The sequence below is a fragment of the Ranitomeya imitator genome, chromosome 3 (assembly GCF_032444005.1).
Source record: "Ranitomeya imitator isolate aRanImi1 chromosome 3, aRanImi1.pri, whole genome shotgun sequence".
Taxonomy (NCBI): domain Eukaryota; kingdom Metazoa; phylum Chordata; class Amphibia; order Anura; family Dendrobatidae; genus Ranitomeya; species Ranitomeya imitator.
In genome coordinates this window covers 51,272,111-51,298,122 of record NC_091284.1, presented here as the reverse complement: position 1 = coordinate 51,298,122, position 26,012 = coordinate 51,272,111, and the positions used below count along the sequence as shown (strand labels likewise).

The 26,012-nt window shown below is 46.2% G+C and overlaps 1 protein-coding gene across 1 annotated transcript in view; it reads left to right on the top strand.

The window, feature by feature from the left end:
* Nucleotides 1–6,624: 6,624 nt before the first annotated feature.
* The window catches only part of GABPA (GA binding protein transcription factor subunit alpha), a 47,763-nt gene continuing 28,375 nt past the window's right edge, over nucleotides 6,625–26,012 (top strand). Inside the window, exons 1-3 of the mRNA XM_069760872.1 lie at nucleotides 6,625–6,762; nucleotides 9,700–9,806; nucleotides 10,799–10,943. Coding sequence (XP_069616973.1) covers nucleotides 9,727–9,806; nucleotides 10,799–10,943 — 225 coding nt within the window. The 5' untranslated portion in view covers nucleotides 6,625–6,762; nucleotides 9,700–9,726. The remainder of the gene's footprint in view (nucleotides 6,763–9,699; nucleotides 9,807–10,798; nucleotides 10,944–26,012) is intronic.

Below are 26,012 nucleotides of genomic sequence, written 5' to 3'. Positions count from 1 at the left end.
CCATTTTACCAAACGCGGAACCGTATAAACGCCCCCCCCCAAAAGAAATTCATGAATAGCTGGTTTTTGGTCATTCTGCCTCACAAAAATTGGAATAAAAAGCGATCAAAAAATGTAAAAATGTCACGTGTCTGAAAATGTTACCAATAAAAACGGCAGCTCGTCTCACAAAAACAAGATCTCACATGACTCTGTGGACCAAAATATGGAAAAATTATAGCTCTCAAAATGTGGAAACGCATTTTTTTGCAATAAAAAGCGTCTTTTAGTGTTTGACGGCTGCCAATCATAAAAATCCGCTAAAAAACCCGCTATAAAAGTAAATCAAACCCCCCTTCATCACCCCCTTAGTTAGGGAAAAATTAAAAAAATTTATTTATTTCCATTTTCCCGTTAGGGTTAGGACTAGGGTTAAGGTTGGGGCTAAAGTTAGGGTTAGGGTTTGGATTACATTTACAGTTGGAAATAGGGTTGGGATTAGGGTTAGGGGTGTGTCAGGGTTAGAGGTGTGGTTAGGGTTACTGTTGGGATTAGGGTTAGGGGTGTGTTTGGATTAGGGTTTCAGTTATAATTGGGGGGTTTCCACTGTTTAGGCACATCAGGGGCTCTCCAAATGCGACATGGCGTCCGATCTCAATTCCAGCTAATTCTGAGTTGAAAAAGTAAAACAGTGCTCCTTCCCTTCCGAGCTCTCCCGTGTGCCCAAACAGGGGTTTACCCCAACATATGGGGTATCAGCGTACTCAGGACAAATTGGACAACTTTTGGGGTCCAATTTCTCCTGTTACTCTTGGGAAAATACAAAACTGGGGGCTAAAAAATAATTTTTGTGGGAAAAAAAAGGATTTTTTATTTTCACGGCTCTGCGTTATAAACTGTAGTGAAACACTTGGGGGTTCAAAGTTCTCACAACACATCTAGATAAGTTCCTTGGGGGGGTCTAATTTCCAATATGGGGTCACTTGTGGGGGGTTTCTACTGCTTAGTTACATGAGGCGCTCTGCAAATGCAAAGTGACGCCTGCAGACCATTCCATCTAAGTCTGCATTCCAAATGGCGCTCCTTCCCTTCCGAGCCCTCCTGTGCGCCCAGTGGTTCCCCCCCCCCCCCCACTTATGGAGTATCAGCATACTCAGGACAAATTGGACAACTTTTGGGGTTCAATTTCAACTATTAGGCCGGTGTCACACTGGCGTATTGCATCCGATGCGAGATCATCGGATGCGATATGCTAATGACACTTGGCCCCTGCTCGCAGCAGGGCAGGAGCCGAGTGTCATGTGTCTATGCTCCGATTCGCACAGGGAGGATCGGAGCACAGCTGCGGAGGAGGTGGAGAAATGAATTTCTCCATCTCCCCCATTGCTGGGGTCCGCTTATAACGCACATCACTCGGATACATTGGGCTTTGCTCTCATCTTTTCTGAGTCTGCCCAAGTAGCGTCTTCGGGAGGCCTCTTTGATTTTTGCGGACAGTACCGCAGGCTGCGGTACCTCGCACAGAGAGAGATTTGTAGAGTGGGATGCTGGTGTAAAAGTTATTGGTGTAGAGGTGATAACCTTTATCCAGCAGTGGGTGCACCAAATCCCACACAATTTTCCCACTCACTCCCAGGATAGAAGGACACTCAAACCTGCTGTCCTTCCCCTCGACTCTAAAGCTGTGGGTGTACCCTGAGGTACTCTCACACAGCTTGTAGAGTTTGATTCCGTACCTGGCCCTTTTGCTGGGCAGGTATTGACGGAAGCTAAGCCGCCCCTTAAAATGAATTAAAGGGACACTGTCACCTGAATTTGGAGGGAACAATCTTCAGCCATGGAGGCGGGGTTTTTGGGTGTTTGATTCACCCTTTTCTTACCCGCTGGCTGCATGCTGGCTGCAATATTGGATTGAAGTTCATTCTCTGTCCTCCGTAGTACATGCCTGCACAAGGCAATCTTGCACAGCGCAGGCGTGGCCTATGGAGGACAGAGAATGAACTCCAATCCAATATTGCAGCCAGCATGCAGCCAGCGGGTAAGGAAAGGGTGAATCAAAAACCCCGCCTCCATGGCTGAAGATTGTTCCCTCCAAATTCAGGTGACAGTGTCCCTTTAAGGACTCATCCACACAGATGTCCCTTTGAGGCACATACACTTCAGCAAACTTTTTGTTGAAGTGTTCGATGACCGGCCGAACTTTGAACAGACGGTCAAAGTTTGGGTCATTTCGTGCGGGACACCGTGCATTATCGTTGTAATGCAGGAACTTATGGATGGCCTCAAAACGCGTCCGGGTCATGACCATTCGGAGCACTGGAGTGTTATATAAAATGTCAACACTCCAATATTGCCGAAGTTCAGGCTTCTTCAGGATCCCCATGTGGAGGACCAGGCCCCAAAACTGCATCATTTCGACTGCTACTACACCAAAAGACGTCCCATATAAACTTAGGGCACATCTAATCACAGTATACACCAATCTTCCATATTAAATCATATTAAATGGAAACATAAAGAGATCCCACGAATGATGAGGATAAAATATAACTTTTATTACACCATATTTAAAACAATAATAAAAAGCAACAATACCGTTTAGTGGAAGCTGAACAGGAAAAAACCCGTGAATAAATGTGAACAGGTAATATAAACTAGCAGCAGTCATAAATCATGAGATCAAATCTGGGAAAGAGTATAAATAATCATACCATGATGGTATATCGGGATATCATTCTATACCGCCCATATCTTTAATGCGTAACAAATGTAAACACAAATTAACTCAGCCGTGGAGGGGGCAACAAGGATGATCCCTAAGCCTAATACACACCAGTAAAGATGGTCACCAAATACTAATAATCATATATGCCAGCCTAAAGAGTTTTTGTTAATAGTGCTTACCGCATCTCACATGTACACCCGTTCGGCGTCCACTTACCCCGACGTACGTTTCGCCACCTGCTTCTTCCGGGGGCTTCCACTAAACGGTATTGTTGCTTTTTTATTATTGTTTTAAATATGGTGTAATAAAAGTTATATTTTATCCGCATTATTCGTGGGATCTCTTCATGTTTCCATTTAATATGATTTAATATGGAAGATTGGTGTATCATTTCAACTGCGTCTACAGGAGACCAGTTAGTATATGATGAACCCGAGTTTTGGTCCAAAAATTGCCGAGCATACAAGTTAGTTTGCTCCACCATGAGGTTAACGAAAGCCTCAGGCCGGCGTCAATCTAGCGAGTTTTACGGACGTAAGAGCGCAGAAAATACGTCCGTATAACTCGCCAAACGGCACAATTATTTTCTATGCCCCTGCTCCTATCTGCCGTATTTTACTGATCCTTATTATACGGCTTTCTACGGCCGTAGAAAATCGCAGCATGCTGCGTTTGTCACCGTATTGCGCAAAAAAAACGCCAATGAAAGTCTATGGAAGCCCCAAAAATACGGATTACACACGGACCAGCAGTGTGACTTGCGAGAAATACGCAGCGCTGTTAGAGAGAAAAGCCGGCAATTCAGCGCGGTGTACAGTAAAATCACACTGACAGCTTACAGTAGAATAGGTAGAATAAATGTGGACACATAGAATAGGTATATATATATATATATATATATATATATGTCAGTGAGACACATATATGTATATATATTATTACTTCATACAGCGTTAGATAGCTTTAAAGCCGGTAATTCAATTGCCGGCTTTTGCTTTCTCCTTCCTAAAACCCGACATGATTTGAGACATGGTTTACATACAGTAAACCATGTCTTCTCTCCATTTTTTTTGCAGATTCCACACTACTAATGTAGTGGCGCCCTCTGCTGGTTGTCCTCATATGAACTCGAGCCTGGGAGCTTTCTAGGAAAGTTCCCACGATCTAGGGACAACCAGCAGAGGGCGCCTAACCGCAAATGCAGGTAAATATAGGTAATTGACCTACTTTACCTTCATTCCCCGGGGTTTTGCAGCCACGAACAACGTTGCATTAGCAAAGCTCGTGGCTGCAAAATATTTTAACCCCTTCAGATGGATTTACATCGTTGGACATTACAGATCTTCGGAAGGTAAGGATATTGTTGGTTTATTATTTTGACTTTGTTACAGATCGAGGGTCTTCAGTGAGTGGATTGAGCGTAGAATAAATTATTACAACAACCTTTGTGATTTTTTCATTAAAATAATTTTTAATAATGTGTTTTTTTTTAACCCTTTACTACTATTGAATTAATAATGGATAGGTGTCATAATTGACGCCTCTCCATTATTAATTTGGCTTAATGTCACCTTACAATAGCAAGGTGGCATTAACCCTTCATTACCCCATATCCCACCGCTACACAGGAATGGGAAGAGAGTGGCCAAGTGCCAGAATAGTCGCATCTTCCAGATGTGCCTTTTCTGGGGTGGCTGGGGGCAGATGTTTTTAGCCAGGGGGGGCCAATAACCGTGGACCCTCTCCAGGCTATTAATATCTGCCCTCAGTCACTGGCTTTACTACTCTGGCGGAGAAAATTGCGCGGGAGCCCACACCAATTTTTTCCGCCATTTAACCCTTTAATTTAATAGCTAGAACGGCCAAATTTTGCATATACACACTACTAACATTAGTAGTGTGGAATATGCAAAAAAAAAAGGTGATATGAGATGGTTTACTGTATGTAAACCAGGTCTCATATCATGTCGGGTTTAGGAAGGAGAAAGCAAAAGCCGGTAATTGAATTACCGGCTTTAAAGCTATCTCGCGCTGTGTGAAGTAATAATATATATACATATATGTGTCTAATGACATATATATATATATATAATTTTTTTTTTTACACATGGATCCCTTGTACAGCCGTATGTCGGTTTTGCAAGCCTGCGAGAAAAACACGCAGTACGGATGCCATACGGATTACATACGGAGGATTCCATGCGCAAAAAACGCTGAAACACCCTGCCTACGGAGGAGCTACGGACCACTATTTTGCGGACTTTTCAGCGTATTACGGCCTTAATATACGGACCGTATTGTCTTACGCTGAGTGTGACTCCAGCCTCAGAGAAAAAGATTTTGAAAAAGTCTAGTTCTGTGAGGCCGGTGGTGTCAAACTTGATTCCTGATTCTGCCACAAAATCAGGAATCAGTGGCTCATAATTTTTGGGTGGCGAGGTCCATATGGGGTGCGCTGGTTCGTCATCGGCAATGGTGGGCACTTCATCATCTTCATCAATGCTTCCAAGGCGCCGGTACGTGTGATACTGATGCTGCACACGGACACTGATCGCTCCGGGACTGGAAATAGCAGAAGATGTGAAGGAGCCCTACGTGAGGAAAATAAAACATGGGGATGATAAATGTTTTCAATATCAGCTTTGTGAAGTATATAAAAAAAATAAAATTATTAAAAAGTAAAATAAAATAGATTATCAAATGTGTTGTTTTTTTTTTCATCCAGCCTTAAAAATATATAAAATGTGATTGAAAAGCTCATTATGGAAAAATAAGCCCTCGCACAGCAATCTTGATGGAAAAAAAACATTTAAAAGTGTTGTCAGGGAAAAAAAAACTGCCAGTGAAAAGTTTTTGTTTTAAAAGTAGTAAAAAAAAAATTGGATCCACTCGTATTGACCTGGAGAATAGAGCAAAAACATTAATGTACAGTTCCAGATCTGTTGTGTTTATGTTCATCCCTCCTACAAAAAAAATACCCAAAAACTAGTTTTCCAAGCCAGACAGAAGCTCTCGGCTGTAACCACAGAAATACGCAGAATTTGTTGATGCAAAAAACGATAGATCTGGTGTTGGCGTAATCGTATGGACCCGCGGAGAAAGAATAAACCTGCAAGGGGGTGCCGCTGTCAGGGCAGTATGGGGGTCCGCTGCAGGCCTCCTTGGCGGCCATGTTTGTACACCCATGAAGCCTCCTTGGTGGCCATGTTTGTACACCCATGAAGCCTTCTTGGCGGCCATGTTTGTACACCCATGAAGCCTCCTGGCAGCCATGTTTGTACACCCATGAAGCCTTTTTGGCGGCCACGTTCGTACACCCACGAAGCTCGGTCTCTGGGGCAGGTAGTATAGGAGAGTACGCCTATATGATGGTTTTGTCATGTATTGTACAAGTGATCACGTGGTTTAGGCTAAACTATAGATAAAAAAAATCTTTATATTCACTTTAAAAAAAAATGTTAAAATAAAATAATAACATACACATAAATAAATCTCCAATAAAGGCCTGGCTTGTGGTGACGTGATTATATTGTGTATAACTAGCAACATTTTTTTTTTTTTAAATGCCCAATTTTAGTTTTTTTCCCCATTAATCAACTGCCCCCTTCTTCCAAAAAAAGAAAAAAAAAACTATGTTTTTTTTTTTAAAAGTGTTCTCCTAGCACAGTGTCTGTCCCCCAGAAGGCTGCAAGTAACCGACGTCTCCCATGTTCCTATTTCCACCTAAATAAAACCAGAGGTCCAAGAAGGCGGGAAAGAGGCGCCAGCACCACCGCCATGTCCGCCGGCCAGACACAGAGTGCTCCTGTCACGTGACAGCCCGGACCCTTTAGCGCGTCGCACTATCCCAGGCCCCGCCTACTGGCGTCTTTCCCGCTGCTTGAGGTCGAGCGGAAGTGCGTCACTCTACTTCCGGTAGTGTACAGCCACAGTCTCGCCGTTTCCGCCCGAGCTGTGTTTTGTTTCCGTTGGCCGCGCTGCGTGTTGACGCCACGGTTCATTTCCGTGAGTGGAGGTCGGAAACCCGGGAAAAGAAGAACGGGCGAAAGAAAGAGGCGGTAAGTCCGGAATGGAGGTGTCCGTGCCGGGAGGAGGCCTGCTATTAACCCTATTACTGCCAGAGGGCTAACGGTGCTGTGGGGTAGTGCCTGGCTGCAGTCACATGGGGGCGCTGTGTGGGACTACAAGCCTCAGCAGTCGCTCGCCTCGCCCCATCCTGCTGTGCTCAGTATTAATGGTGAATCACTATGGCAACTGACCCTTCCATATTGGGGCCCCAGGCAGCTGGCTGTGGTTTACATTGTGGCCCAAGGCAGAATATATGTGTCTGTCGGGTGCGGTTTCCATCATGTGACAGCAAGCATGGCTACTACCGTATGTGTCACCCTGGGGTCCGCGCTCTCAGAGGGTTGTTCCCAAAATAGCAAGCGATCAACTCTAGGGAAACCTGCTGATTGCTGGGGGTCCGACCACTGGGAACCCCCAGGTATTGTGAGAACGGGACCCCTTCCCCGGCGACTCTCAGAGCAGAGGAGCGCATGCTCACCCTCCACTCATCGTCTATGGGTGCCAGGAATCCCCAGCTGTTTCCAGCAGTCCCATAGACAATGAATGGAGCAGGGTGCACATCTTCCATCCGTCCAAGATAGGACCTACCAGCCCCGGTCACAGGATCGCTGGGGATCCACAAGTCACTAGTGACTTCTGTCCTGTTAGAGCCTATGGACGTTATGGAGAGTAAATCCCTGTGTGTGGGGAGCGTCTCTGTATGAGAAGCCCCTTACTTCTGACACCCTTGTATTACAGGGATGGTCACAGTTTTACCTGTTAGAGGGGAAAAAAAGAGTAGGATTGTGAAAGCTCATGTGATTGCCTCTGGGGCGGCATTCTCTGATGAGACACCCCTCGCACATAGTGATTCTTGGTATATGAGAAGAGTGGCCGCACTTTTACCTTACAGTGATTTTGTGGCAACCGTAGGTGGATAGGCGAGGTGTACAACAATAAATAATTGTGTGTTGTGATCGTCCCCCCTTGGCAGGTTTTGTCGCCGCCCCCATTGATCTGCGTTTTTGTCACAGTGATCCTGCAGGTGCTGTGAGTTCAGGAGTGGGTCTGTAATACCCAGCTATGCTGCTGACATAAGCTTTCTTAAATGCCACAGGCAATCGTGAAGACAGAGAAAAAGGTGTGGGTATATAATTTTTTTTTTTTGCATTGCTTCCCTTAAGAATTGTCTCACCCGATGAGGTGGATTCTTTAAGCCTCAGGTCCATGTGAGCAGATGGAAAAGCGGTTATCCAGGACTGATATTTTTTCACTACTTACTAACTACCTGTCTGTTGTGCCCGGTGTTGATCTCTGATGGCACAGAACAGTCACAGATCGCTGCTGCCATAGATTCTGCAACTTTTTCTTCTCCACACTTCTCTGTTGATGAGGAGTGACTGGCGACGTCATGCTGATTGACATCCGGCTCTCTGCTGCCTGAGTGCGGGGAGCCGCCTGTCAATCAGCATGATATCTCAGCAGTCACGTCATCACAGCAGCCTGGAAGAAGAGGAGCTGCTCTGTTGACATGGATCAGCTGACTTGTCAGAGCCGGTGCGGAGTAGAACAGACAGGTAGTTGCCTCTATTAGCAATTAGCTGCATGTTAGTTAATAAATAAAATGGTCTTGGAAAAACCCTCTAATCAGCACAGAACGGTGACACGAGTGCAGCAGGGCAGAACCCCGCGGCGTGGGAGATGCAGTGAAGCCAAACTGATGTTGCTGAGCTGAAGGACTGGAATGGGGGAGACAGATGAAGCAGACTGAATCCGTCAGAATAAAACCAGAAATAATCTCTTAAAAATATTGGTTTGTCCTCTTTTTTTTCTTTTTCTTTTTTTAATGCATATTGAAAATCTTCATAAAATCTAAGATTCCAGCTTTCTATAAAAAACAGGATTAATTTTGCACCAAATTTGCAGCTTTTGGCTAATGTGCAGTACCTCCTAACAAGTTCTGTAGTGTGAGACTGAGTTTCTTATTAATGTCTTTCCTCTTCATCCGTTTCCTGACCCCCGTCTGCTCTTCCTGTACTGGCTTCATCCAGAATCGTGTACTAATGCCAAGCTACATTTTTTATTGTGCTTTCATCAGAACCTGTTTTTTAATTAACGCCAATTCATAGCGTGCCCCTGATCCATCTGCTTTGTAAGGGCTTAGGAGATAGAGGGCTGATCCTGTTCTGGATGACCCGCGCCGTTAATTTCAAGGACACCTTTTAGCAGCAGTCAGGGTAACGTCTCCTATACAAGTGATTGCTCAGTGTAGACTATTCCTTTAAGCTTCAATCACCCACATAGTTATTGGTGCCAAAGCCCTACATGGATCCAGCAGGAAAGGGAAGTATAACCCTTCCTTCATATTCTTCTTTTCCCCCATTACTTTTGAATCCACCCTTTTGACTCAGCTAATTAAACTGCATCAATAACTGCATTGCTAGGAGTTGTTTTTTTTTCTTTCTGCATTTTGTGCACTTTGAGTTTTGTTTTTTTAACATCTCCAGAACAGTCTATGGGAAGGCACATGATAAAAAAGAAAAATCACCAGGAAGTGCGTAGAAGCAGCCACATAAATGCACTGATTGCTGTGTTTAATATTTTTATATAGCCTCACAGCCAACATCAGTCTGCATAATCTTCACAAAGATGCTGTGTGTACAGCCCCTCATTGGGCATCTTCCGATCTGTTGCTGGCACCTGTTGCACAGCCGGGTGGTACTCCTCCTGTCCCCCCTGCAGCATATGGTCCTGTTATTATAGCAGTGATATCATGGATGGAGGACGACCTCTGATCCACTGTCTAATTCTTGTGTTGTGACATCATGGCAGCTACATGCGACCTTATAGATCCGTTCAGGTGTTTTTGCTGCTGTATATATGACTGTATGTTATGCATTGCTTTTTATGTTGGCAGTAATCTTTATCTGTTTTCTGTAATCACATAGGTTTATATCGGGAAAAAAAAATCAGCCATGACGAAGAGGGAGGCCGAGGAGCTGATAGAGATAGAAATCGATGGAACAGAAAAGGCAGAAGAATGTACAGAAGAAAGGTATGGAAACCCCCAAGTGGTAACAGATTAACAGTACCCTATGTCTGTGTTCACAAGTTGAGATTTTTTATGCAAATTTTCAGCTGTTTTTTACAGTTCCGGTCATAGTGGATTTCAGAAATCTCATGCACACAGCTTGTTTTTTTTTGGTCTTCAGAATGTTATGCCATACCTTGCTTTTTGCCAAATGCAGCATATCGCTTCTTTCATGGGTGTCGCAAAAATGCTGAGAAAACGCAGGTATCAGTTTTTGCTGCGATTTGTGTGCTAAAACCTGATGGAGTAGAATCAGATTTTTTTTTTATGCACTAAACACTCTCAGCATGCACAAGAGACATATGTACCCTGATAGAAAAGGCAGCAAAAATGCAACAAAAGCTAAGTAAAACCTGCTTTTTTGAAGAAAGTTTCTTACTTGCAAAAAAAAAAAAAATGCGGCAAAAAAGTGTGAACGTAGACTGTGTTACCCATGAGCTGGAGTAATTCATGCAAATTTAAGGGTTTTTCAGGCTAAACACAAACTTCTCCAGTCTGACTGTAGATTGCTGATTCCTGACAGTGAGCAATGTGCACCCGATCAGGGCGTTCCCTCTGTTACCTTCTCCAGCGGTCGTTAGTAACAGCTTATGTAATCTGTATTGGCATTCATGTGCTGACTAGTCATCCTTCCTGCTTCTCTTAATGCTCTATTCAGGGAAGCCAGTCTGCTGGTGACTGTAAATCGTGTGCAGATTGCAGGATTCCTCAATCTACAGCCAGACTGCAGAAATGTGTGATTTGCCCAGAAATCCCCATTAGAATTTTGCAGTAATTACTGGGTTATTTGCGTCTCCCGCTCCAGGAAACAATTGAAGTGTTGTTGCAGGTAACCATGTACGCTGCTGATGATGCCGGTGTTAACCCTTCTGAAAGCTTACAAGTAAAAGTTCTTCTTTTTTTTTTTTTTTTTTTCTTTTTTTTTAATGTTTTGCCATATCTTTGATATATTTCAGCATCATAGAGCAGACCTATACCACAGCAGAGTTTGTCAGCCAGTCTATAGACATAAATGAACCAATTGGAAATCTGAAGAAGCTGTTAGAGCCCAGACTTCAGTGCTCGCTGGACGCCCATGAGATTTGTTTGCAAGACATCCAGGTACGTGCACTTGTCTCCGTGTGTGTGTGTATATATATATATATATATATATATATATCTATATCGTATATACTCTAGTATAAGCCAACCCCCCCCCCCCCCCCCAATTTTGCCACAAAAAACTGGGAAAACTTAATGACTCGAGTATAAGCCTAGGGTGGGAAATGCAGCAGCTACTGGTAAATATCAAAAGTAAAAATAGATACCAATAAAAGTAAAATTAATTGAGACATCAGTAGGTTAAGTGTTTTTGAATATCCATATTGAATCAGGAGCCCCATATAATTATTATTATTATTATTATTATACATTTATATAGCGCCATTTATTCCATGGCTCTTTACATGTGAATACGAGGCAAATATAGACAAATACATTAAACATGAGCAGATAACAGGCACACTGGTACATAAGGAGGGAGGACCCTGCCCGCGAGGGCTCACAGTCTGCAGGGGATGGGTGATGAAACACTAGGAGAGGGTAGGGCAGGTTGCGCGGCGGTTCAGTAACTTCAGGATCACTGCAGGCTGTAGGCTTGTCGGAAGAGGTGGGTCTTCAGGTTCTTTTTGAAGGTTTCTATGGTAGGCGAGAGTCTGATGTGTTGGGGTAGAGAGTTCCAGAGTATGGGGGAAGCACGGGAGAAGTCTTGGATGCGGTTGTGGGAAGAAGAGATGAGAGGGGAGTAGAGAAGGAGGTCTTGAGAGGATCGGAGGTTGCGTGTAGGTAGGTACCGGGAGACCATGTCACAGATGTATGGAGGAGAAAGGTTGTGGAAGGCTTTGTATGTCAGTGTGAGGGTTTTGAACTGGAGTCTCTGGGCGATAGGAAGCCAGTGAAGGGCTTGACATAGGGGAGAGGCTGGGGAATAGCGGGGAGACAGGTAGATTAGTCGGGCAGCAGAGTGTAGGATGGATTGGAGCGGTGCCAGAGTGCTAGAGGGGAGTTCAGAGAGTAGGAGGTTGCAGTAGTCGAGGCGGGAGATAAGGGCATGCACTAGCGTTTTTGCGGTGTCGCGGTCAAGGAAAGCACGGATCCGGGAAATATTTTTGAGTTTGAGACGGCAGGAGGAGGCGAGGGCTTGGATATGTGGCTTGAAAGAGAGGGCAGAGTCGAGGATCACCCCGAGGCACCGGGTGTGTGGGACTGGGGAAAGTGAGATGGGGGAAAGATGATGAATTCTGTTTTGTCCATGTTCAGTTTTAGAAAACGAGCAGAAAAGAAGGCTGAAATAGCAGACAGACAGTGCGGGATTTTGGTAAGTAAGGACGTGAGGTCAGGTCCGGATAGGTAGATCTGCGTGTCATCAGCGTAGAGATGGTACTGCATACCGTGGGATTCTATGAGCTGTCCCAAGCCGAAAGTGTAGATGGAGAAGAGTAGGGGTCCTAGAACAGAGCCTTGAGGAACACTGACTGACAAGGGGCGAAGTGAGGAGGTGGTGTGGGGGAGGGAGACACTGAATGTTCGGTCTGTCAGATATGACGAGATCCAGGAAAGGGCCAAGTCTGTGATGCCAAGAGATGAGAGGATCTGTAGCAGAAGGGAGTGGTCCACAGTGTCAAAGGCAGAAGACAGGTCCAGGAGAAGGAGGACAGAGTAGTGTCGCTTGCTCCTGGCAGTTAGTAGGTCATTGGTGACTTTAGTTAGGGCAGTTTCAGTTGAGTGATGGGAACGGAAGCCTGATTGTAACCGATCAAAGAGGGAGCAGGAGGAGAGGTGGGAGGACAGTTCAAGATGGACGTGTTGCTTCAGCAATTTGGAGGCATAAGGGAGAAGAGATATCGGGCGATAGCTAGACACAGAGGATGGGTCGAGGGAGGGCTTTTTGAGGATGGGTGTGATCTTGGCATGCTTGAAGGATGAGGGGAAGACACCTGTTGTGAGCGAGAGGTTGAAGAGGTGCGTTAGGGTTGGGATGAAGACCATGGAAAGGTTAGGGATGAGGTGGGATGGGAGCGGGTCAAGCGTGCAGGTGGTGGTGTGATCTTTTTTTTTTTTTAAATAGATTTTTATTGAAAGCGAATATGAACAATACAATTTATGCATTTTCCAGTATATTACAAAATTTTTACATTTTCCAAACCCCCAACAATCCCAACAAAACCCAAACCTCCCCCTCCCCTGACAGCTCATACCCATTTATACTTTGTTACCAGTATTGATGGCTCTTTGAGCCATTTGAATCACTTATGTCCGCTTGTTCTTTAGCACTCTCTTCCTTTCAGAGGCCCTCATCCTCCCATTTCCCATACCTACTATCCCAGCTCGAGCCACGGAGACCACATTTTATCAAACGTTTCTATTTTCCCACGTCTTTTGTATACCCCCTTTTCCAAATTGAGACCATGTTTAACATATTTCAGGAATTCACCCCTTGTAGGCGGCTCATCCTTGATCCAGTTCCTTGCTATTACCTTCCTTGCCATATATAATAGCCTAGCTATTGCTATCTTCCAGGTGTTATCCACTCTAATTTCCTCTACATGTCCCAGTATACACACTATCGGATCTCTCGGCACTCTGCATTTATACGCCCCTTCCACACGGCTCATTACCACCAACCAGAAAGCAACCAGTCTTGGACATGTCCACATCATGTGGTATATTCCTGCATTCTCAGTCTTACATCTCGGGCATTCGGAGTCAGCACGCAACCCCGCTCTGTGCAACACTTCCGGTGATTTATAGACTCTGTGCAAGATGTACAGCTGCGATAGTCTATACGGCTCGCTCAGTGACACTCGTGGAACCCATTCCAACACCGACTCCCAGGTTTCATCCTCCATTGGGCCTAAATCTCTTTCCCATTTCGCTCTCGCTTTTAGAGGGAAGTCTAGTAAATATGCATGTAGAAGGTCCTTATAAAGGGTGGTAATGACTCCCCTTGTGGACCCTTCCCCACATACGTATTCCAGAACTACGTCCTCCTGGATCTCAATACCACCGCCCTTGTTTTGCGCTTTAAAGGCATGTTTCATCTGAGCATATTGGTACTCCCCAGTCGGTCTCAATCCAAACTCCCCCTGCAGCTGCGAAAAGGACTTTAATCCTTGTTGTTGAATTATCTGAGCCACCAAGTGGATTCCTTTGGCCTGCCACTCCGCCAGCACTCCAAGAGCCGCAAACTCAACCAAATTATTATTAAGCCATATCGGTGTAAATTTAGTCAGCCCCGTAACCCCCCGAATATGTCGCAGTCTGGTCCATAATTTATGTATCAAAAACATAGTTGGGTATAATTTCCCCAATACTCCCAAGGAGCCATCCTCCAGACACTGCGCCACCGGTCTTCGGTTTGTCACCCTCTCCATCAAGTGTTGTACCGCACTGGTAGACGCTCCCCGGGCCCAGCCCTTCAAATGCTGGCTCTGGGCTGCAAGAAAATATAACTCAGGATTGGGTAAAGCCAATCCTCCATCTTCCTTGGGTCGCTGAAGCGTCTCCAGGCGAATACGTGGGTACCGCCTCCCCCATATCAGGCTTCTAAAAAGAGCATTAATCTGCCGGAATTTCCCACGTGGAATCCAAACTGGCGCATTATGTAGGACGTAAAGTAATTTGGGCATCAGAACCATTTTAATGAGATTAACCCTACCCACCACCGATAGGTGTAATTTATTCCACGCATCCACTTTTGCTTTAAGGGCGCCCATGAGAGGAGTCAAATTCCTATACAAAAACTCTGTAACTGGGATCGAGATCCATATTCCCAGGTATTTGAAAAGGGATGCCACCTTAAGCCGCCCCTCTCCCAATGGCTCACTTCTGCTCTCCTCCACCCCATCCACCTCGAAGAGGACCGATTTATCCCAATTTATCCTCAATCCCGACAAGGCTCCAAATTTCCCAATGATCTCGATAGCCCCATTCAAGGCTTCATCCGGGTCCGCCAGGAACAGTAAGATGTCATCTGCATATAACGCGATCTTCTCCTCAACACTCCCATATCTGAACCCAGGAACCTCATCCGATTGTCGGATCTTAGCGGCCAGTGGCTCCACAGCTAAGGCAAACAGAAGGGGCGACAGTGGGCAACCCTGCCTCGTACCTCTGGCCAACTTTATAGGCTGAGAAAGTTCCCCATTCACTCTAATTCTAGCTGTTGGTAGTGAATATAACAGTTGAGTCCATGCCACAAATTGCGGACCAATACCCATACACTTCAACACCCGCCAGAGATATCCCCACTCCACACTGTCAAACGCCTTATGGGCATCCAAGGATGCAATAACCCTTCGGCCACAGTTGTCAGACTTCAGCTGTAGGTTCATATGCAGCCTCCGCAGATTAACCGCTGTAGATCTGTCAGGCATAAAACCAGATTGATCCGGATGTACAAGGTTAGCAATGACGCTGGACAAACGGGTAGCTAACACCTTGGCCAAGAGCTTGACATCGATGGTTAACAGAGAGATTGGTCGATATGACTCAGGCTTCCCCAGATCCTTATCCTCCTTCGGAATGACCACTATAATAGCCTCCCTCATAGATGCTGGGAGATACCCTTGGCATCCAGCCTCCTCCAGTATTAACTTTAATCTGGGAATCAGCACTTCCTCCAAACTTTTATAGATTTCGGCTGGTAACCCATCAACCCCAGGTGCCTTCCCATTAGCCATAGACTTCAGCGCCCGACTCAGTTCCTCCTCGGTGATAGGGGCATCGAGGCTCACCCTATCCTCCTCACTCAATTTCGGAAGACCCAGACTCTCAAGGAAAGTCTCCGTATCTCCGGCTGACTCATTGACCCTGGAGGAATATAAGTCCGCGTAAAAGTCCGCAAAGACCTTTATAATTTCAGGTGTTTCAGATACCCTGCTCCCCCCATCTGAAACCAACGAATGTACATACGAGGTACCACGCTGAGCCTCGGCCACCACCGATAGCATGTGTCCCACTGTTTCTCCCTCCTGAAAATAAGCCACCCTCTGAAACTCCCGCTTCCTTTCAGCTTTTCCCAGCAGAATCTTTTCCATACAATTTTGCGCTGTTCTCAACCTTTTCTCTGCCTCAGAAGTCCCCAGCACTACCATCTCGTCCTCTGCGGCTTTCAGCTCCTCCATCGCCACTCTCTCCGCCTCCCTTGTCCTCCTCTTACACCTACTAATGTCTCTAAATAGTAGCCCTCTCAGGTACGCTTTCATTGCATCCCAAACAATTAGGGCATCTGTACTCCCATCATTTAAAGCAAAGAATTCCGTCACCTCCTTCCCTATACCGTCCAAATCAATACTCTGTAACCAGTTAGGATGGATCTTCCATTCTCTCCCACTTGCGATCCGTGTCCCCAACAACCTAACCTCCACCTCAATTGGACTGTGATCCGAAAGGGCCCTCGGTAGATAACGCACCTCACCCACCATTGTGTCCAACAGGCGGTTACCCAACGCCATATCAATTCTGGATAGCGTAGCATGAGCCGGCGAGTAGCACGAGTACCCTCTCTCCCCAACATGTCTAACTCTCCATAGATCAATCATGCCTATTTCACGCACATAGGTACCAAATGTTGTAGTGTGCCCCTCCGACCTATTCTGGGTGTTCTTATTTTTATCCCAAAAGTCATCACAGATATTGTTCAAATCCCCAATAATTAAGAGTGGTAGTGGTTCCCATCGTTGCACCCTCTCCAACACCTCCCTGATCTTCTTACTTGAATATGGAGGTGGAATATACATTGCCGCCACACACAATCTCACTCCATACAATATACATTGTATCACCACATACTGACCCTCAGCATCCACGCATACTTTCACCTCTTCATACTGCACTCCCACCGGCACCAACACTGACACACCTCTTGAGTACGTCGAAAAGGTAGAATGATACCCTTTCTGTATCCAACGTCTATTCAGTACGTCCACTTTCTCCTGTATCAAGTGCGTCTCTAGCAAGCATATCATAGAAGCCCGCTGATCCTTCGCATACTGCAAGCTCGCAGCTCTCCTAGATTTATCCGCCAGACCTCTCACATTCCAACTCAAAATCTTAAAGCGGTCCCCTATTATGTGACTCATCATCTTTAGTTATGTCTTTACTCCCCGTTCTGAGCTGTCTAACTTCCCTCCCCACCCTTACCCCTACCCCCCCTCCCCCACACCCCCCAATATTATACATTCTGCCTCTTATCAAGAGTGGGGCACCATCACCCATTGCGAACACTCTTGTTAACGTAACCTTCTCCTTCCGCCTCCCGCTACCGTTTATAACAGAATTCGGCGCAATTCTTAGAAGAACAATATAATTCAACCTGTATTAAATTACAACTGCAAGAAACTAAATAAACTTTTAGTACGCTGCACACCCTTCCTCCCTCGTACTTCTCCGCCGCATCAGCACACCCAGTACATTCCCTGAATAATACCCAGCTCCACCCTCCAAGCTTCACATTTCAATTACCAATGTACTGTCAGTCCATCTCTTTTTCCCCTTTTTGAAAGAATTAAAATACCTCCCGACTAACCCACCCCACATTTTCAATCTCCTTTCCCTTTAAGCTTTTTAGCGTTAAGATCTATCCACTGGGTAGCGTCCTCCGGCGTCTGGAAAAAATGAATCTTATCCAGCGCTACCACTCTCAGTCGTGCCGGAAACATCATGGAGTATTGCACTCCCAGTTCTCTCAGCCGTCTCTTGATACCCGTGAACATCATCCATTGTTTCTGTACCAGGGCGGAATAGTCAGGGTAAATAGCAACTCTTTGACCTCCAATTGTCAGATCCGTCATGTCTCTAGCTTTCCTCAGGATAATGTCTCTGTCTCTGTAGTTTAGGATTTTGGCAAGCATGGTACGGGGATTTGCTCCAGGGACAGGTGGTTTCGGTGGGACCCTGTGGGCTCTTTCTACCGCAAATACTTTTGTCAGTGCTGCATCACCAAAGGTCTCAAGGAGCCAGCTTTCAATATACTCCGTGGGATTCCTCCCCTCAATTTTTTCAGGGACACCCACTATACGAATGTTATTTCTTCTGGACCTATTCTCCAGATCCTCATTTTTTGCAGCCAGCTCCGATATTGCCTGAGTAAACTTCCTCTCCGCTTTCTGCAGCTGCACTATATGGTCTTCTGCCGTGCTCACTCTTTCCTCCACAGCCCCCACACGTTTGTCAATCTTCTGCAGGGCTGCATTTATCTGGGCTGTATCCCCCTTGACCTCCTGTAGCTGCTGGGTGAGGGATTGTTTGCATGCTGATACCAGTGCAAAAACATCTCTAAGGGTGGGCTCTGCTCCTGACTCCTTATCTTCAGATCCCCCTACTACCACTGCCATGTCACCATCCCTGCTCCCCTGTTGTACCTCCTGCTCCTCTGCTGGGCTTTCCTCCTCTCCTTCTGTGTCTGTGTCTGCTCCGGCATCCTCCTCTGCTTTTCCTGTGTTCCCTGCGGCCTCCACTCTAGCAAACTGCTGGAGCTTTGCCGCCGCCGCCATTCTCTTCTGACATGCCGCGTTGTCCTTCTCCGCCTTCTCTCTGGCGTCGGCGCCATCTTGGCTGATCCCAGCCTCGCCGGCTCCTGCATCTCTTTGCCTCCTCCTGGTCATATTTGTTGACCTCGAGGCCGCCTCTATTCACCGCCGCACTCCCGGGACTTTCCTGCAGCCGGTAAGCGCCTTGAATCGCCGCTCAGCTGCGGCTTATAAGGATAAATTGAGCGTTAGCAGCGGGAGCGCTCTGTCACACGTCCGCTCACATGGACGTTCAGGCCACGCCCCCCGAGGTGTGATCTTGACAGGAGGGTGGAGAGCTGATCTTCTGTCATGGTGGAGAAGCTGGTTTTGGAGGAGCAGGGTTGAGCAGCTAAGAGGGGCAGTGGGCGCTGTGGGCCAAAGCTTTCTCTGATCGTATCGATCTTCTGTTTAAAGAAAGAGGCGAAGTCATCAGCAGAAATGAGGGGGGAGGGAGGAGGTGCTGGGGGACGGAGTAGAGAATTGAAAGTGTTGAAAAGCTGTTTAGGGTTGTGAGACAGGGAGGATATGAGAGATGAGAAGTAAGTTTGTTTTGCGGCAGTGAGTGCAGACTTGAAGCTGGCGAGGGACTGCTTGTATGTAGTGAAGTGGTCGGCAGAGCGGGATTGCTTCCATCTCCGCTCAGCAATCCTGGAAGCCCGTCTTAATTCTTTGGTCAGGCTGGTCAGCCAGGGCTGCCTGTTAATTGTACGAGTTTTACTATGCATGAGCGGGGCGGCCGAATCGAGTGTTGCTGTTATTGTGGTGTTATAAAAAGTGGCAGCAGCATCTGTGTCATGAAGAGAGGCTATGTCTGTGAGAGGGAGAAGGGACTCCGAGAGTGATTGTAAGTTGAGATGTTTGAGATTTCTGGGAGGGAGTTTGTGGAGAGGGGAGTGCACATTAGGAGAGGAGAGGGAAGAGAATGTCAGTAGGTTGTGGTCAGACAGGGGGAGGGGTGTGTTAATGAGATTAGTAAGGGAGCAGAGGCGGGTGAAAATGAGGTCCAGCGTGTGGCCATCTTTGTGTGTGGCCTCAGAGGACCATTGAGTGAGGCCAAAGGAGGCAGTCAGTGATAGAAGTTTAGAGGCAGCTGAGGTGGAAGTGTCAATGGGGATATTGAAATCACCCATGATGATAGTGGGGATGTCGACAGAGAGGAAATGAAGTAGCCAGGTGGTGAAGTGGTCGAGAAAGGTGGAGATGGCTAGTTCTGGGGGGCAGTAGATGACAGCCAGCTGGAAGTTGGAGGGGGAGTAGATGCGGACAGAGTGCACCTCAAACGAAGGAAGATTAGCGGAGGGTGGTAGCGGGATTGGAGTAAAGGAGCAGGTATCAGACAGGAGCAAGCCAACTCCTCCACCACGTTTGTTGCTGGGGCGAGGGGTGTGAGAGAGGTGGAATCCGCCATAGGAGAGTGCAGCTGGAGAGGCCGAGTCAGAGGAGGTGAGCCAGGTTTCAGTGAGGCCGAGGAAGGAGAGTTTGTTGGTGATGAAGAGGTCGTGGATAAATGTCAGTTTATTGCAGATGGAGCGTGTGTTCCATAGTGCTCCAAGTAGGGGGAGTGGGGGCTGGATGAATGGGTATGAGGTTGTCGTGGTTGGGAAAACGTGGGGAGGATCGTGGCAGGGGGTTAGAAACGAGTGTGGGGATGAATTGGGGAGGGCCGGGATTTGGGGATATGTCACCAGCGATGAGGAGTAGCAGACAGAATATTGGAAGGTGGGAGCAGGATAGGACATGATGCGGCCGTGTGTGTCTGGATACAAAGGATTGTATGTGGAGGAACAGTTCTGAGGAGCAGGTGAGATGGCTGGCAAGGATGGAGGGAGAAATGACTAGTTCCTTACTAGGTGGAGGGATTGCAGGAGATTGTAAGAAGGAAAGTAGTATGGGGGTGAAAGAGAAAAGAGATCGAAACATTGTAGTGGTTGGTATTGTGTTACCTTCCAGTCAATTCCAGTCCAATTCAGTCTAATTCAAAATCATAATTAAAAAGATGTAATTTAAAAGATGAAATGCAGCAGACTGAGTCTATAGCAGACTCCTGCATGTGAATATATCCCCAGTTAAGGGCAATCAGGTGTGAATGAGGGGGTGGCTGGGTATGGGAGACCAGATGTAGAGAGTTAAGCAAAGGTCATAAAGTGAGGGAGGGGTAAGACTGACCACTCAAAGAGATGCCAGGATCACACAATGAGAGACATGAAAACAGGTCATGGAAACAAGCTGATAGGTAAGAAAGCATACTAAAAGGATTATATGTGCTGCACCAAGACACTCAGATCCAGGGGAAGCATAGAAAAGCCAGTGCAATATACAGAGACATTCAGAAGCCAGGGAGAGCTGGGGAAAAGTTACTGCATACCTGTGGGAAGAGGAGAACAGCTCGATTAGATGGTGCAGATGATGATAATATTGTAGTAGTGATAAGTAGCCAAATGCATTCTAGAATTCAGTCTAATTCAAAATCATAATTAAAAAGATGTAATTTAAAAGATGGAAGTTAAAAGAGGAAATGCAGCAGACTGAGTCTGTAGCAGACTCCTGCATGTGAATATATCCCCAGTTAAGGGCAATCAGGTGTGAATATAATGCTCCATAAAGTTTATGATGGCCCCATAAGATGCTCCATATTAAAATGTGCCCCATATAATCCTGCATAAAGGTTAATAATGGCCCCATAAGATGCTCCATAAAGATATTTGCCCCATATAGTGCTGCACAAACGTTGATTATGGCCACATAGATGCTCCATACAGACACTTGCCCCATTTGCTGTTGAAAAAGCAATAGTGTGCAAAAAACACACCATATATATACCCCCTGGCTCAAGACAGAATCAGCTGTGGAGGATATCCACTAATAAAACATAACTTTTAATATTAAATGCTAAAAACTGCACATCCAACAGGACACAAACGAAAAAAACATACAAAGTGCTCAGGTGAACCAGTGCTCAATAAAAAAGAATGGTTGGATCTCACCCAAGCTGCCGGACACTGTATACTTCCGTACGACACAGTAGAGATCCAATTAGATGAGGAGGGGCAGGGCTGAAGTAGTATGTCTACCCTGTAACCCCTCTGTAACTCCTGTCCTGACAAGGACAGGCCCCAAATGGACCTTGCTCTAAGGGACCAGCCCACCCAATATGTGTAAAGGCAGAGTCCCAAAACCTCTTGAAACGTAGAATCTTCCTCCCTACGCGTTTCAACTCCGGTCATGGAGAATCATCAGGGGAGTCATGGAAAAAAGTGCCAACGGGCACAGAGATGTAAGTCCGTCTAAATTGTGGGGCCTGCAGTGGCTAGGTAACCCACGCTGGAGATGACCGTCTGTGTCCACAGTCTCTGGTAGAGTACAACCCACCTCTGAAGCCTCTCTATATACCCAAAGCCCCTCCCCCTAGTACCTGATATACTGGGATATGGGAAAACCCGGAACGGATCAAACTGCCTAATAAACCATGTGCACTGTATGCCCCAAAAAGCTATAGATCCAGTTGGGGCATTCCAAGGGGGCATAAATAATGCCCGTGAGCCCCCATACTCATGAATGAAAAATTATCATAGCCGCACAAAACCAGCACTAGTCATATGCGGCTGCATGGTTACCAGTTTATAAATAATGATATACGAAAAAAAAAAAAAGCCATATGCGGCTGCATGGTTACCAGTTTATAAATAATGATATACGGGAAAAAAAAAAAAAAAAAGCCATATGCGGCTGCATGGTTACCAGTTTATAAATAATGATATACGGAAAAAAAAAAAAAAAAAGGGGGCACCGGAGTTACGGCGCCATCTCATGTGCGCTGATGTGTTTAGCCAGGCGTACATAGTCGGGGGCATAATTGATGTCAGTAAACCTCCACTATCATAAGCGGCCATATGGCACAAGCACTCACCATGTCCACATGGTTACTGGATTATACATAATATCACATAGTGAGCGCATGCACCGGAAGTTGTGGCGCCATCCTGTGCGCATCACATCCTATCAAGCGCCCAACAGCATGTAACGCTGGGTGCGCTCCAACAGTGGAACGCAAGCCGACTCACTCGGCGTGGTAAGTGCAGGAACCGGAAGTTGCGGCGCCATCTTGTACGCGTCACATCCTGTACGGCGCCCACAACATGTAACGCTGGGTGCGCTCCAGCAGTGGAACGCAAGCCGACTCACTCGGCGTGGTAAGTGCAGGTACCAGAAGTTGCGGCGCCATCTTGTACGCGTCCCATCCTGTACGGCGCCCACATGTTGCCATGGTGAATGCGTTTCAAGGGTGAAACGCAAGCCGTCTCCGTCCACGACCACAGTGAAGCACCGGCCCTTGTAAGTTGCACAGAAGGGAGGGGGGGAAGCGTCACAATAACCGAATCAACTCATGATATCAACAAATAAGATTCTATGCGGTACCCACATCCATGCATAATCACAAGCAAACTGGCAGAAATGGATTATAAACCCAAACAAGGGGGAGGGGGTTAGAGGCTAACATAAATGGGCGAAGATCAATTAAACAAAATTCCATAAAACAATTAGCGTGAAACGTGGATAAAAATGGATGCACAGAAGCAAAAAACAGAAGCTCATACTAGACATAGAGGTGTCAGTAATTGAAGTCATAGTGACACCCATTATAACCTAGATGGCTATATAGAAAGTAGCAGTGGCTAGTTTCCAAACAGATCCCGATGGATCATAATATATCTTGCTTTCTTTGGCATGGTAACTGGAGAAGACCCGTCAAACAGACAAATAACAAATTACATAAAATAATAAGATGGGAAAGGGGAAGGGGAGAGAGGGAGGGAACGGACAGAGAGTAATGGAGAGAAAGACTAGGCAAGGAGAACACCACTAATAAGGTAAATAAAGCCTAAAGGAAACAGCTATAATTAAGTTGTTCGTTCAAACCATGGGGTTGGCATGTATCCAGAAGAAAGATCCATCTCGCTTCTCTCTGAAGAAGCATTTTATCCAGGTCACCCCCCCTGGACGGAGGATGCACCTTATCAATCCCCATAAAACGCAAGACCTTGGGGTCACCCCCATGTATATCATGCACATGTTTTGCTATCGGGGTATCCCTTCTGTTTCGTATATCCCCCAAGTGTTCCCCCACTCGTCGTCTGAATTCTCTGATCGTTTTTCCAATGTAGGTGATTCCACAGATACAACTCACCCTGTATACAATCCCTGTTGTTCTACAATTGATAAAGTCCCTGATGGTATAGGACTGCTGTGTATGCTCATTATGGAATACCTTCCCAGTAAGGACAAAATCACACGCCACACAGGCTCCACATTTAAAACATCCTGCTGGTCTTTGAGGAAGCCATGTCTCCTTTCTAGGCGTAGTGAAATGGCTATGCATGAGTCTATCACCTAAACTCCTACCTCTCCGATAGGTGATCCTTGGTTCCTTGCCAATGATATCTTTCACGTCCTCGTCCATCCCCAAAATTCCCCAATGTTTTTTCAAGATGTCCCTCACGGGTCCTGCCCCATTGTCAAAGGTGCAAATCACCCTAGTCTCCTTAGGGGTCTCTTCTTCTCTATTTCGGGGTATAAGCAAGGTCCCCCTCTCACATGCATTCGCATGGCGAAATGCTTCCCTAAGAATCCAATCCGGGTAGCCCCTGGTCCGGAACCTCTGCCGAAGATCATCCGCCTTTATTTTAAAATCCCTTTGATTGGAACAGTTGCGACGCAACCTAAGGTATTGGCCTTTAGGGATACCCTTTTTTAGAGAGAAGGGATGATGGCTGTCCCACCTTAAAAGGGAATTGGTTGCGGTCGGCTTCCTGTACACAGTAGTTTCAAGACACTCCCCATCCCTAGATTTAGAGATGAGGACATCCAGAAATGGTAGTCTCTCTTCCTGTATTTCAAAAGTAAAGCTGAGGCCAATCTCATTATCGTTAAGGGATGCCACAAACTCAGCAAAACCCTCCCTGGTGCCCCTCCACAATATGAAAATATCATCTATATATCTGACCCAAAGGTCCACAAGGGCCAGATAATTCTCATAAGTCTCTGAGAAGGCAATACTGTCCTCCCACCAGCCCAGGAACAAGTTTGCGTAAGTGGGCGCACATGGGCTGCCCATGGCAGTGCCCCTGAGCTGGTGGAGGATCCTGCCATCAAAGCAAAAAAAATTGTTATGCAGTACAAATTCAAGAAGAGATATGATAAGTTCATTGTGGGCCCTGAACTGACACCCCCTTGTGTTCAAAAAGTATTGCACCCCCTGAACTCCACACTGATGTGGGATTGAGGAGTACAGAGACTCAACGTCAATGCTGGCCAGGAGGGTGCCAGGTTCTAGGGAAATACCCTCTAGTCTGCGAAGCAGATCCATGGTGTCCCTAACATAGGATGGAAGTGCGGTAACAAATGGTCTTAGGACATTATCGATGTAAATACCCACATTTTGTCCAACACCTCCTATCCCAGAGACAATGGGTCTACCCTTTAGCGGATCCAGGCCCTTGTGGACCTTTGGGAGGGCATAGAATGTGGGCATAACCGGGTGGAGGGGCAACAGGAAGGAGAACTCATCCTCATCAATCAGTTTCTCAGCCTTGGCTTTAAGTAAAATGGCCCTAAGTTCTGACACACATTTAGTAGTTGGATTCGTTGTTACATGGGCATAAGTGGAACGGTCATTAAGTAACGACAAACACATATTCCTATACCCGTCGATCCCCATAACCACAATATTGCCACCTTTGTCAGATGGCTTGAAAATAAGGGATTTGTCATTTTCTAAACCCCGGAGAGCCTCCATCTGTACTCTACTGAGATTGTGACGAGACTGGCAGTGCCAGTAGGTGGAGATCTCTCCGCAATTGATGTCTTCTTGAATTTGAGTACCCAAGACATCAAGAATTTAGCGCACTGCCAGTCTCGTCACAATCTCAGTAGAGTACAGATGGAGGCTCTCCGGGGTTTAGAAAATGACAAATCCCTTATTTTCAAGCCATCTGACAAAGGTGGCAATATTGTGGTTATGGGGATCGACGGGTATAGGAATATGTGTTTGTCGTTACTTAATGACCGTTCCACTTATGCCCATGTAACAACGAATCCAACTACTAAATGTGTGTCAGAACTTAGGGCCATTTTACTTAAAGCCAAGGCTGAGAAACTGATTGATGAGGATGAGTTCTCCTTCCTGTTGCCCCTCCACCCGGTTATGCCCACATTCTATGCCCTCCCAAAGGTCCACAAGGGCCTGGATCCGCTAAAGGGTAGACCCATTGTCTCTGGGATAGGAGGTGTTGGACAAAATGTGGGTATTTACATCGATAATGTCCTAAGACCATTTGTTACCGCACTTCCATCCTATGTTAGGGACACCATGGATCTGCTTCGCAGACTAGAGGGTATTTCCCTAGAACCTGGCACCCTCCTGGCCAGCATTGACGTTGAGTCTCTGTACTCCTCAATCCCACATCAGTGTGGAGTTCAGGGGGTGCAATACTTTTTGAACACAAGGGGGTGTCAGTTCAGGGCCCACAATGAACTTATCATATCTCTTCTTGAATTTGTACTGCATAACAATTTTTTTTGCTTTGATGGCAGGATCCTCCACCAGCTCAGGGGCACTGCC